Below are 12,588 nucleotides of genomic sequence, written 5' to 3' on the forward strand. Positions count from 1 at the left end.
AGGGACTGTTGATTCAGTCTCAAATAGTTTGCCGTCTAAGGAAGTGATGGGAAGTTAAGCTACATTAGCAACGCGTCTCGGTATGATGCAGTGCAATACACTCTGATTGCTAGCCAACTAGCGTTTTCACTCAAGGACACTTTGACACATTCTCGGGAGCAACTGGGGCCCAGACCTTCCAATTACCTCATGAGCCCAAGAGGAGAGCAGAAACATGTCATCATCAACTGATGGCCTCAAAATGGCAAAGGCATCCGATGTGGCCAAACATGAGCAGGCCCTCAGTGTCACAGGGAGAACAAACTGGATTTAGACAGTAAATCTTCCTGTTTTCCAATTACAGTGATTCTGCAGGAAAAGCACGGTGGTTGTAATACGCTGCGAAAATTGAAGCAAGCACCGGCTCCTGGTGGTGGAGGAAGAGCTCTCCCTCTTTATGCCTCAGCAGGAACAGGAAATCCAGAGGAACCATCACAAATAACGCCGCAAGACTCCAGAGGCTCCAGACTTTGATTTCGAAAGTATAAAAGCAAGTTTGCAGATATGAACTCTGTTAGTGTGTCTACAATGAACGTGAGCGTTGAAAGAGACACCGTGTCTCCACTTGACTGACTGAAGGAGCTGCAGCATTACCTCCTCTCTTATATAAGCTGCCAGGAGAGTTCCTGTAACAGGAACGGAGAAGAAAGGTAGACTTTGCTGTGCTTGTGTACTGTAGGACATAAAACAGTCAATAACTTTCCCGCCACTCATATTTATCAAAGTTGCCGTGTGGTGTCGATTAGCTGCCTGCTTTTCAAGATAATTGAAGCCTATAAATTATCTCTAGGTGTGAATGTGTGACTCTACATACTGATGCATTATTCACATCATACTTGTATATTCTATACACTCCCAAAAAATATAAACACAACACTTTTGTTTTTGCCCCCGTCTTTCATGAGCTGAACTCAAAGATGTAAAACTTTATCTGCGTACACCAAAATCCCATTACTGACAGATATCGTTATTGCACAGGTACCTTAGACTGGCCTCTAGGCCTGTCACGATAACAAATTTTGCTGGTCGACGATTGTCCTACAAATTATTGTCGATAATCGATCTTATTAACATTTTTGGAGACCATTTTTTCATGAATGATATGGCATAATAATGAGAGTACATCGTATCAAAAGCAATAAACTGTAATTTGTGAATAGTATTTAACATTGTAATTGGACTCTCAAGAGCTTTTAAAATTTTATTAAAAAAATTAAACAATTCAAAATCCATTAATTGTATTTGTCAAATTTAATAGACTGTTACATTATTAAAATGGCATTTTATTTGGGAGACACAAAACAGTACTTATGACTTGTAAGGACTTGAACATTCCAAGCCTATGACTCTGGAACTGACTCGACCTGTCTTGTCTTGTCATGACTTGAACTTGTACGTCTCTACTCGAGATTTGACTTGAGACTTGCAAAACAATGACTTGCTCCCCCACCTCTGATTTATTGTAACAGTACACCAGGAAATTGCATTACACGATCTGCTGTACGTACTCGACTCCATTTTTTCAGGAGCACTTTAAACATCTGGAGGTTGCGTTGCATGACTGCATGCTAAAAATGTAATAATAAGACACCCAGAATGTATGAACAACGGATGTGTGATTTACAATATGAACTATGAAGTATAAAACACTGAACATCAAAGGGTATGTGAACGTCCCTTCTTGCTTACTTCAGACGACCCCTTTGACATGTTTTGCAACCAAGAAAAACACAGCAAAAAAGCCACAGACAGAGCCAAATAGAAAAAAACAAGCCAAAAAACATCAATAAAATATAAAATATCCATTTTATGCGGAACCTTTTCATAGAAAGCTTGCTTCTCTGACACCGCTCAGTCACACAAGCTCCAGCTGTTCTGCACACAGACCCCCACCCACTCTGTTTTCTATCAAAGCCTCATCTTCCTGGCGCCGCTGTGATGTAGTCCCCCAGATTACTGGAATTACCTGTACATCACAAGAAAGCCGGGCATAGTGTCTCGCCTCAGAAACCATTGGAATCATTTAGTTTTACGGTAGTAACAGCACTGCAAAGTCTATTGCCGGCTAGAGCTTTGAAGTTAAAGGTTAAAAAAGAATCATTTGGAAATGTCTGGTGGGCAGGGCTAAAAATCTTAATGGGCCGTATATGCCCGGGGGGGGGGGGGTCGTAGTTTGCCTGCCCCTGCTGGAGGCTATCATCCTTATGAGAAATAATGGAACAGCAATGATTCTATCCAATGCAAGAGCTCGGCTTCTTTTTTTGTCGTGTGAACGTACAACAAGAGATTTAATGATAGAAGTAGCTGTCAGGACTCAGTGCACCCTCAGCAGCCTGCCTACACCACATCAGCCTGCCTCCCTGACACCTGCAGAGCTCCACGCTTGCTTGCATGTCCAACTTCCCAACAGCCACTCTTGGTGTAACATAGGAGGAACGTTGCTTTAATCACTGCTTGTACAAAATTGTTTCCTTTTCCGCTAACAGATAAAACAGTCACATCTCAAATCATACTCGAGGAAGACAAAATGACATCATTTTACACTCCGTGCTTGCTCTGTTAAGTGCATTTCAACAAAACCCGCATCTCCAGCAGTGTTGGGTAAATGACTTGTATAGTACATGTTCAAAAATTAGGCAATTAATTAAGCATAAATTCCTCTGCTAATGATGCATTATATTATTGCAAATGAGCTGCACAACTCATTACACTGCTTTTTTTAAAAAAAAGAAAAAATGCCACAGCTCAATTGAAGGAGCCTTTAAATGTCTGGAATCATTGTATGCTGTGCAGAGGGGTCCCCCTAAAAGTAAAAAAATGTGAGCATATACTGTATATAGCGGTTCTCACCTCAAGTCGCTGCTTTTTGCTTTTGGCGCCAAAGAAAGATGTGAGTGCCAGTATTCTGACAAAGGAGGTGAGAAACACTACTGAATTCAAGAAATGACTCATAGCAAAACACAAAGTTGCTCGTGTTGATCTTGCTGCGACATCGACATCTTTGGCAATGATGGTAAAAGTCTTCAATGACGGTAAAAGTGACCTTCAATGGTAATGTATATGCATCTAGAACTGTTTTATGCATGTAAAACTTGCGTTAAAATTTTTGAGACTTGTCGTGTAACTTTGTTAGCAAGCAAAGAACTACAGCCAACTGCTGAAGACATGATAGACGGGCGACGAAGGTGACTTGTGGTTCCTGCTTCCATGTATTAGCGAGCTAATAGACTTCTATCATTGAAATTTTGTGTTAAAAACACGTTAAGAATAACATGGCCAAGACGTGTGCTACATTGTACGCTAACTGGAAAATGTTCACAAACCAAGACAATATTTTGGAGTAAGTTTTTGACGCTACGCATCCAGGAGGAGTGGCAGATCATTGGCCGGAAGTCACAAAAGAAGAAGAAAAGAGAAGAAGAAAAAACAAAACAAAACAAACGCCGTGTTATAGCAGACACGGGCATAGTTGAAATCAAAAGTGTGGACTCTTTGGTAGCGTGGATGGGACCAAGCTAGATAAGGACTTTGCAGTGTGGAGGAAGTGTCTCACAAAAATGAGACACACGGGCGGCACGACAAACATGCGTTCGTCACCACGAGAAACCTTGCCTAGAAAGAGAAATGTTGTTTTTTCTATTCAAATGCTAAATGTTGTGTTTTTTAGTTGACTGTTATTGTCAACACTGTCGTGCTGCTCAGCCTTATCCGGGTCGTCTCTGTCTCTTTCCGGTGATTACGTCACTCCTGTTACGCTGCACTAAATATTTCTTTTTGTTATGCTCCTACTTTATAAAGCTTATCTACTTGAGAGCGATGAGATGTCGTGTTTTCTGAATGGCTTCACTGTTTACACTTATTTCGCATTAAAACAGTCTCATTCTTTTTGCAGCTTTGCTGGTTGTGCTCTGGTTAAAATATGCTGCAAAACATCCATCCATTTTCTATACCTCTTGTCCTCATTAGGGTAATGGGTAAGCTGGAGCCTATCCCAGCTGAATGCAGAAAATACAAACTATGAAATGATTTTTTTTGTTTTGTTTTATCCCATCAGCGTATCGAGACATTATCGTTATTGTGAGCCATGTGTCGCGTATCGTCAGGTACCCTGAGATTCCCAGCCCACCTGAGTGAAGTTGGGCCCCCACCCCACTCAAAACTCTAGTCAAATAGTCTCATTTTTTAGTGCTACGTTTGTGCTGTTTTGTGCATTTAAAATGAACGTTTGTGCTGCTTTTGTTTTTGAGATATTACAGTTTATTTTATTTATTTTATAGGTCGTCTCAAGTTCACCCAACCCCCCGTCATGCTCGGAATAAAACCAAAATAGTCTCATTTTTCTAGTGCTACGTTAGTGCTGTTTTGTGCAGTTAAAATGAATGTTTGTGCTGCTTTTGCTTTTGAGATATTACAGTTTATTTTATAGGTCGTCTCAAGTTCACCCAACCCCCTGACATGCTCGAATTAAACCAAAATAGTCTATTTTTTTTAGTGCTACGTTTGTGCTGTTTTGTGCAGTTAAAATGAACGTCTATGCTGCTTCCGTTTTTGAGTGATAACTGTTTATTTTATAGGTCGTCTCAAGTTCACCCAACCCCCCGTCATGCTCGGAATAAAACCAAAATAGTCTCATTTTTCTAGTGCTACGTTAGTGCTGTTTTGTGCAGTTAAAATGAATGTTTGTGCTGCTTTTGCTTTTGAGATATTACAGTTTATTTTATAGGTCGTCTCAAGTTCACCCAACCCCCTGACATGCTCGAATTAAACCAAAATAGTCACATTTTTTTAGTGCTACGTTTGTGCTGTTTTGTGCAGTTAAAATGAACGTCTGTGCTGCTTCCGTTTTTGAGTGATAACGGTTTATTTTATTTATTTTATATGTCGTCTCAAGTTCACCCAACCCCCCTGTCATGCTCAGAATAAAACCAAAATAGTCTCATTTTTCTAGTGCTACGTTAGTGCTGTTTTGTGCAGTTAAAATGAGTGTTTGTGCTGCTTTTGCTTTTGAGATGTTACAGTTTATTTTATAGGTCGTCTCAAGTTCACCCAACCCCCTGACATGCTCGAATTAAACCAAAATAGTCAAATTTTTTTTGTGCTACGTTTGTGCTGTTTTGTGCAGTTAAAATGAACGTCTATGCTGCTTCCGTTTTTGAGTGATAACGGTTTATTTTATTTATTTTATATGTCGTCTCAAGTTCACCCAACCCCCCGACATGCTCGGAATAAAACCAAAATAGTGTAATTTTTCTAGTGCTACGTTAGTGCTGTTTTGTGCAGTTAAAATGAATGTTTGTGCTGCTTTTGCTTTTGAGATATTACAGTTTATTTTATAGGTCGTTTCAACTTCACCCAACCCCCTGACATGCTCGAATTAAACCAAAATAGTCAAATTTTTTTAGTGCTACGTTTGTGCTGTTTTGTGCAGTTAAAATGAACGTCTGTGCTGCTTCCGTTTTTGAGTGATAACGATTTATTTTATTTATTTTATAGGTCGTCTCAAGTTCACCCAGCCCCCTGACATGCTCAGAATGAAACCAAAATAGTCACATTTTTTAGTGCTACATCAGTGTTGTTTTGTGCAGTTAAAATGAACGTTTGTGCTGCTTCCGTTTTTGAGTGATAACAATTATAACAGTTTATTTTATAGGTGGTTCTCCCAACCTTACCCCCAATACCGGATGCGACCCGGCCTCACCCAGACTCTACCTCCAGCGGCTCGCGGGTAAATTGACTTTGAGACCCCTGATCTAACGGAGCATTCACGTCTCTGCAAGGTGATGTGAACTCGATGGTATTTCCTGAAACCTGCCGATAAGAAGCGCTATGCTTGCACAAATGGTTCCCGGTTACAGATAACGCAGCGCAGGCACAGAGGAGGATGAAACAATGTTGCAACGTCGGTGATGGCAGACTTGTGATGAAGGTCGGCAATTTGTCATAAAAAGACACTCCTCGCTCCGCTCCTCTCCGCAGAGACCCATCTTTGACGAGAGACAGACATATCCTTGATCAACGTAAGCAAGTTCCTTGACTTCCTATTTAGCAGCAGTCTTCAACTTTGTCCTTCTCTTTGATGTTTTAATATGGTGGCACAAGAGTTTCATTTATTCATTTCTATCCATACTTTATGTGAGTTATTTCAATACCACGTCATCGATGCGCCCGTCACTGCTTTCATGGCTTTATAGGAATGACACACATCTACGACGGTTTTAAATGACGATAGAAAATATTCTATCCTTGCAGGCTAAAGGTAACAGCCAAGGGGTCACAGCAGAAACCATTCAAAGCAGAGGAAACCAGAGAGCCGACTAGTAAGTAATCATTGTTATTACTTAATGACAAATAAGCTTGTAAAAAGGTCACTTTACAAATGACTTTTTCAAATGGATGTAATGCATATTTATAATAAAGAGTATGGTTTGACAGAGCCATTTTTTATGTACTGGCTGTAGAGATCCTATCAACGACACTATTAATTCCCCTTTTTACACTTAGCAACTCATTATATGACACTTGCTGCTGTGCAGGACAGCTGACGGGTTTCTGGAGAGGAGCGGGGAGGGATGCGGCGGGGACTTGTGAGGGCCGCCGAGCAGATCGGGGAAGAATTCTCACAAGAACGCAAATAAATGCCATGTCAGATATGACAGAGAGTCATTTTTTATTCTTAAATGAATGAAAAAAAAAATTGGTCTCCAGCAGAAGGGGCACTTTTCTCATGCAGGGCAAAGGGGCTGGCGCTTGGGCACCACTAGCGCTCTGCCTGTGCACGTGGCTGCACATCATATTTATCAGCTGTTCAGCTGTTATTTCGCCTTTTCAATCAACATTTAAGTTGGTTGGCGCTGACTACATTAGTGAAATAGTGTATGCGGGGCTGGACTTTTTTCTTGGTTAGGTTTGTTAGAATACATGCTGTGGGGTGACTAAAGGCTCTAATGGGACCACATGGTGAAATTAATCTTTTGCGATAGAAATAGTAAATAATAAATCCATAAATTCTATCATTAAGAAAAATAACATTTACATTTGAACAAATTCAATTAATCATTTCAATTTGTTTTTTTTAATTTAATTAATGAATTAATTTAATTTAAAGTTTAATTCATTAATGTAATTTTTGCAAGACATTTGTAAATTTGCTACAAATTGTTTTTTGTAGCGAAATATACTAATTTTCTTATGCTTTATGCTTAATTCTATAGTTAAAAAAAACATTTTAAAAACATTTTAAAATTTCTTACCGAGTCAATTGATAGTCGATGACTGAAGATGTGGACAGAATAATAAATTAAAGCTAATTAAAAAATATACGAATTATTCGTAATTTTCTATCAAATCTGCTTTTAAAACTTCGAGTTTGAGGGTTACTTTTTCATCAACTTTGCTCATTTTGCCCACAGTATCTAATATGACCACTTCCACAGTTCCTGTAAGGGTCCCAATACTTCTGTCTACAGTGTGTATGGCCACTTTTACACTTTGTGTAGGTATCCCAGTATTTTTGTCCATAGTGTGTATGAGCCGTTTGTTACTTCCTGTAGGTGTCCCAATTCTTTTGTGTGTCAGAAATTCCCAAACTGCAGACTGGGGCCCAAAAAGGGTCACGAGTCCGATTTTAACGAGTGAAACGCTATTTGGACTAACCCCGTCTTCCCCACCAGGATCCAGAATGTCCCAGCTGTTCCAACGTCACATCCAGCCAACCAGGCACCCGAGTCATAACACCTGCGTGGTCACCAAAGACTGGCGCTGCAGCATCGCAACATCCGGCAACATCCACAATCGCTTCATCTACCTGGTGGACTTCTGGACCACCTTGGCGGAGATTCGCTGGCGCTGCGTGCTCCTCCTGTTCATGGTGTCCTTCACCGGGAGCTGGTTCATCTTCAGGATGCTGTGGTATTGGATCGCCAAGAGCAACGGAGACCTGGTGGGACAGAACGGCACGGATGGCCACGTCATGTGCGTCGCCAACGTCAACAGCCTGTCCACGGCGTTCCTCTACTCGCTGGAGACGCAGACCACCATCGGCTATGGCGACCGGGTGCTGACAGGGCATTGCCCCAGCACGGCGGCCGTCATCGTCCTGCAGTTTGTGGTGACCATCTTCATCAAAAGCTTCATGTGCGCCCTCATCTTGGCCAAGCTCTTGCTCCTAAAGCGGCAAGCCAAGATGGTGAGCTTCAGCGACACAGCCGTCATCTGCGTCCTGAAAGGGAAGCTCTGCCTCCTGATCCGCTTGGCCAATGTCCCGAACGGCAGCCAGATCTACTGCAGGCTGCTGAAGACCACCACCACGCCAGACGGCAAAACCTTCATCCTGGACTACCAGCTTGACATTGACTTCATGGTGGACGCCATTATGGACAACCTGATCATCGATTGCCCGTTGTTGACCATCTACCACGTCATCAACGACTCCAGCCCTTTATACAAGCTATCGGCCGACACGCTCCCCCAGGAGGACTTTGAGCTTGTGGTCTTGCTGGATGGCATGCCTGAGTCCACCAGCACCTCCTACATCCCGCAGAAGATCCAGTGGGGGCACAACTGGACTGGCAAGTACAGAGTGGACTTCACCAACTTCTCCAAAACAAAGCGGGTGACCACGCCGCACTGCGCTCAGTGCGTCAAGGGCAACCAGTGAACGGGAACCAACACATGAAGGACAGAAGAACCAGAAGATGATGGGCATCGACAACTTACAACTCCTTAGACGTGACTAAGATGTGAGCTAAGGCGCTTTTAAAAGACGTCCCACTACTGCAGAACCTTCGAGGTCCAACACAGTCCTTCAAATAGAAATCTTCTGGTTCGGGGTCAAACTGTGTAAAAAGAAGTTAAGCACAGTTGAAATGAAAAAGATCCAACTTAGCTTTGATGGTGAGCAAGGCACTGTTTTAATAAATGGTACTAGCAGAAGAAGCTAACCTTGACTATAATAACAATGTAAAAACCCTAATAACAATGTAAAAACCCTAATGTAGTCTTAACTGATTCAAAACTACTATTCTTAAAAACACAGGTCATTTTCATTCTTTTGATTACTACTTCCTCCTCACATGCAGAAGTCACTTTTACAAAAAAATGTAATAGTCACACAAGTGTAAAGATAACAACTATTCAAATAAAATCCTTAAATTGTAGCCTTAACTGATGCCAAGTTATTTTATCACTGATATTATAATTAATCAAAACGCAGCTCATTTCCATGCTTTTATTACGATTGATTGATGGTCGCATTGGCCATGTTGTCCTGAGCAGCCCGGACAGGAAACAACTGTAAACAAAAGTTAACCGCTTAACTTTTAAGTCAACCGCCCATCTTAACTTTTTAGGGCTGACTTCTTCTCACATGAAAATGTTTAGATGTGGGTGTGCATAGCACTATGTATATAAAAAAAAAAATCAGAACTCATACAAGTGGAAAAAGAAGCCAACCGCTATTGAAAGAAAAACATTAAATAGTAGGGGTGCACCATAAGTATCAGACGGATATGAGGAATTATGACATGATACCGAGAAATGTGATAACATTAACTCATTCAATACCAAAGACGTATTTATACGTCTTTTACTTTTTTGCGCGAAAAGCAAAAAGAGGTGATGATGCAAATACACACTCAGAGATGCACCTTTTAAAGGTGTTTTAAGCCATAAAAATGGCCACAAAGTGGCAGATGTGCATTTGATAATAGCTCGGCATGGATGTTTTGTATGTAAAAAACACACTCGACACAAAGGAGGAAGTGGAAGCGCATAAAGGAGTGTAGCGTGCAGAAGGTTACGCATTGCAGGTAAATTTTAACTCAATCACACGCACACAGTTTAGTTCCAAATGTGAAAATTGTAAATAGTTCATGGTGTTACAGTATATTTGTAAATACATTTTTATTTTCATGTAAAACAACCCTTTTTTTTGTTTTTGTCGTGGTGTACTTGTTTAGATATTTGAGCTGTCACAGAAGCAAAAAATTTGTGTCAAAGTGAAAGTTATTCTTAAACTGTATCTTTGCACAAAAAGCTGTTTTTCCTCCTTTTTCTAGTTGGGAACTGATATTTACCTGAAACTTACCCATGTTCTACTGCTGATTACTAAAGAAGGGAAGCAGGTAGAAACAAACTTTTTGTTTGTGATGAAAGACAGGAGTCTAATCTTTCCTTTAGTAGGTTCCATGTTTATATAGTCATGGAAAGCAATATTCTGTGTGGCTTGAAAAATCAGTCAAAATCGTCTAAAATGGCCGGTACTGAAGGAGTTGTCTTTTGTAAAATGGCTGGGATTGAATGAGTTAAATAGCTCCTGTAACGGATTATTTAAAAAAAAAAACTCTCCAAAGAGGCAAGATTACCTGCACTGTGCTGTAGGTGGGGGTGAGCAAATCAAGCCTACGTGTGCTGTAAACATGTGTTGTAAACAAACATGGCGTCAGTCGTGTGGGACCTCCCCACTGCCTCAAGACGCCTCACGCGCTACCCGCACCAAACGCTCCGCAAACACTTTGCGACAAGAGAAAACAACACTGGCCCTCACTCAATACACCAAACGCCACCAGCCACCCAAAACACCAGCATCGCCACGACGGCGCCCCGAAAGGCTATGAAGACGTCCGCGCTGCCAAAGAAGCTACCCTAAAGCAAACACGCACATACATATTTTTTACATACATATATATTTTCACAGTGCGGGGACTGGAGCGCCAATATAAGTTAAACCTTCGAGAAGAAACACTCTTAATACACGACATAATCATCAAACTTACGTACTTATTCACACAACTCACACACAGCAATGAAGAACTTCATGCTGTCTCATGCGCTCTGTGCTATGAGGCGTTCAGGTGCACTCGTAATAGTGAGTGTCAGGTGCTAATTGTTTGTCATTTTTATTTACGTATCCCCAATGACAATTTGCGTACCCCTTGGGGTATGTGTACCCCACTTTGGGAACCTAGGGTATACGGCCCAATTTATTATTAATAAAAACATATTCCTATTTAAGATTAAGTGCAATTAATTATGAGTTAACTGTGGACAAAATGCGAAATAAATATTTCAGTCGAATGACAGCCCTGAAGTGTGTAGGTGTGTGTGTGTATGGGTGCGTGAGTGTGTAAGTGTGTGTTGGAGTGAAAGTGTTTGCTTGTATAATAAATAAGGGATGAGGTCCCATCATATCAAGAGATGAAATAGAGGATGAAGTAGAAGGCCTGGTAATAGTGTCTGTAGAGACAACTCTTTGAGATCGTCACTGTCATCACCGAGAATCCCAGGTGTTAAAAGTATTGTACATTAAATCGACAGGCAGAGTTTTCTACGCCGCTTGTCCTCGCTAACTAGTGCCGCGGGGGTATGCCGGGTACACCCTGGACTGGTCGCCAGCCAATCGCAGGGCAAAATCAGGGTTTATATTTGCTAAAGGATGATACAACTCTGGACACATTCTAAAAAAAAATCAATGAAAATGTCGATAATTCACATCCACTCATATCTCACTGCTCATGCAACGAAGGAAGGCTTGCTATTTCGTCCAAATTAAAACTCATTTGTTCTTAAACTGCAGAATTGTTTGCAGTTGTGTTCTTAAGTTGATGAATCCCATCTCTGAAAGCAAAAGGTAAATTAATAGGAGCGCAGCAGGTGAAGGGAAAAATAAACTTTGGTGGTGCAGAGGTGGAGGCACTGCTGCAGGAAATCTGCCACAGGATAAAGATTGTCTTCAGCAGCCTTAGCGCACATTACACCAACACCAACACCAACACCAACACAAAGCAAGCATGGGAGGCTGTCACACTTGCAGTGAACGTCGTATCAGGAGAAGGATGGATGCACAACAGAGGAGGTGAAAAACAAATGGTTTGACCTCAAATCCGACACCAAAAAACCCCCCAGAGAAATTCCAAGGGGAGATGCCACGGACAGGACGAGGAAGAACATACACCCAAAACCTGTCTGAGCTGGACCAGCGCATCAGGGCCACCACCGGGGAGACAGCACTTTCAGGTAGGCAATGGGAAAAATCAAAATGTTTTTTTTTTTTCAAGTTTAACTTCCCCACCCTACTTTTTAGGAGTGCCATCGACTGAGAGTCTGCATACAGACCTGCGCCCCGAGGCAACACTTCCATCCCCTCCCTGTGCGGCTGCTACGCCAGAGGAATCAGAATATACTTTTTTAAATTCCTTTTTATTTAAACTGTGTGTCCTAAAGGCAGGAGTTTCCGTGTGTGTGCAAATCACATTTACATCCTAATACTGGACTGGGGGACGCAATAATGGCTTAATTTAGTCACAGATGAAGTCCCGCAGAGCCAACCTGTGGCGGAAACCGAACCCTCCCTGCAGCAGTACTTCCTCCCGTGCCCCTCCACGCCTGATCTCGGAAGCGGTGTTGGACAATCATGAGGGGATGGCTGGCACACTCGACCACTCGCGACCATACCCAATACACTTAAAGAAATGATTGAGAATTTAAAAAAATAAAAGATGTCCTTTTTGAAGTGATACATTTAGTTGAAGATGGAAGGTGACGTGCCAACAT

The 12,588-nt window shown here is 41.6% G+C and overlaps 2 protein-coding genes across 2 annotated transcripts in view; one reads left to right on the forward strand and one right to left on the reverse strand.

Annotated features, from left to right (window-relative positions):
- hs6st3b (heparan sulfate 6-O-sulfotransferase 3b) overlaps positions 1-12,588 on the reverse strand; it is a 78,071-nt gene that overhangs the window by 20,837 nt on the left and 44,646 nt on the right. The window lies entirely within an intron of this gene.
- LOC129187541 (ATP-sensitive inward rectifier potassium channel 1-like) lies at positions 6,005-10,004 on the forward strand. Its single transcript, XM_054786979.1, has 3 exons — positions 6,005-6,056; positions 6,289-6,356; positions 7,710-10,004. Exon 3 carries the CDS (start codon positions 7,718-7,720, stop codon positions 8,693-8,695), a length of 978 nt encoding a protein of 325 aa, XP_054642954.1. The 5' UTR covers positions 6,005-6,056; positions 6,289-6,356; positions 7,710-7,717; the 3' UTR covers positions 8,696-10,004.

The sequence above is a fragment of the Dunckerocampus dactyliophorus genome, chromosome 9, assembly GCF_027744805.1.
Source record: "Dunckerocampus dactyliophorus isolate RoL2022-P2 chromosome 9, RoL_Ddac_1.1, whole genome shotgun sequence".
Taxonomy (NCBI): domain Eukaryota; kingdom Metazoa; phylum Chordata; class Actinopteri; order Syngnathiformes; family Syngnathidae; genus Dunckerocampus; species Dunckerocampus dactyliophorus.

Coding starts and splice junctions, on each gene's coding strand:
- LOC129187541 (XM_054786979.1), top strand. CDS start 7,718: ATGTCCCAGCTGTTCCAACGTCACATCCAGCCAACCAGGCACCCGAGT.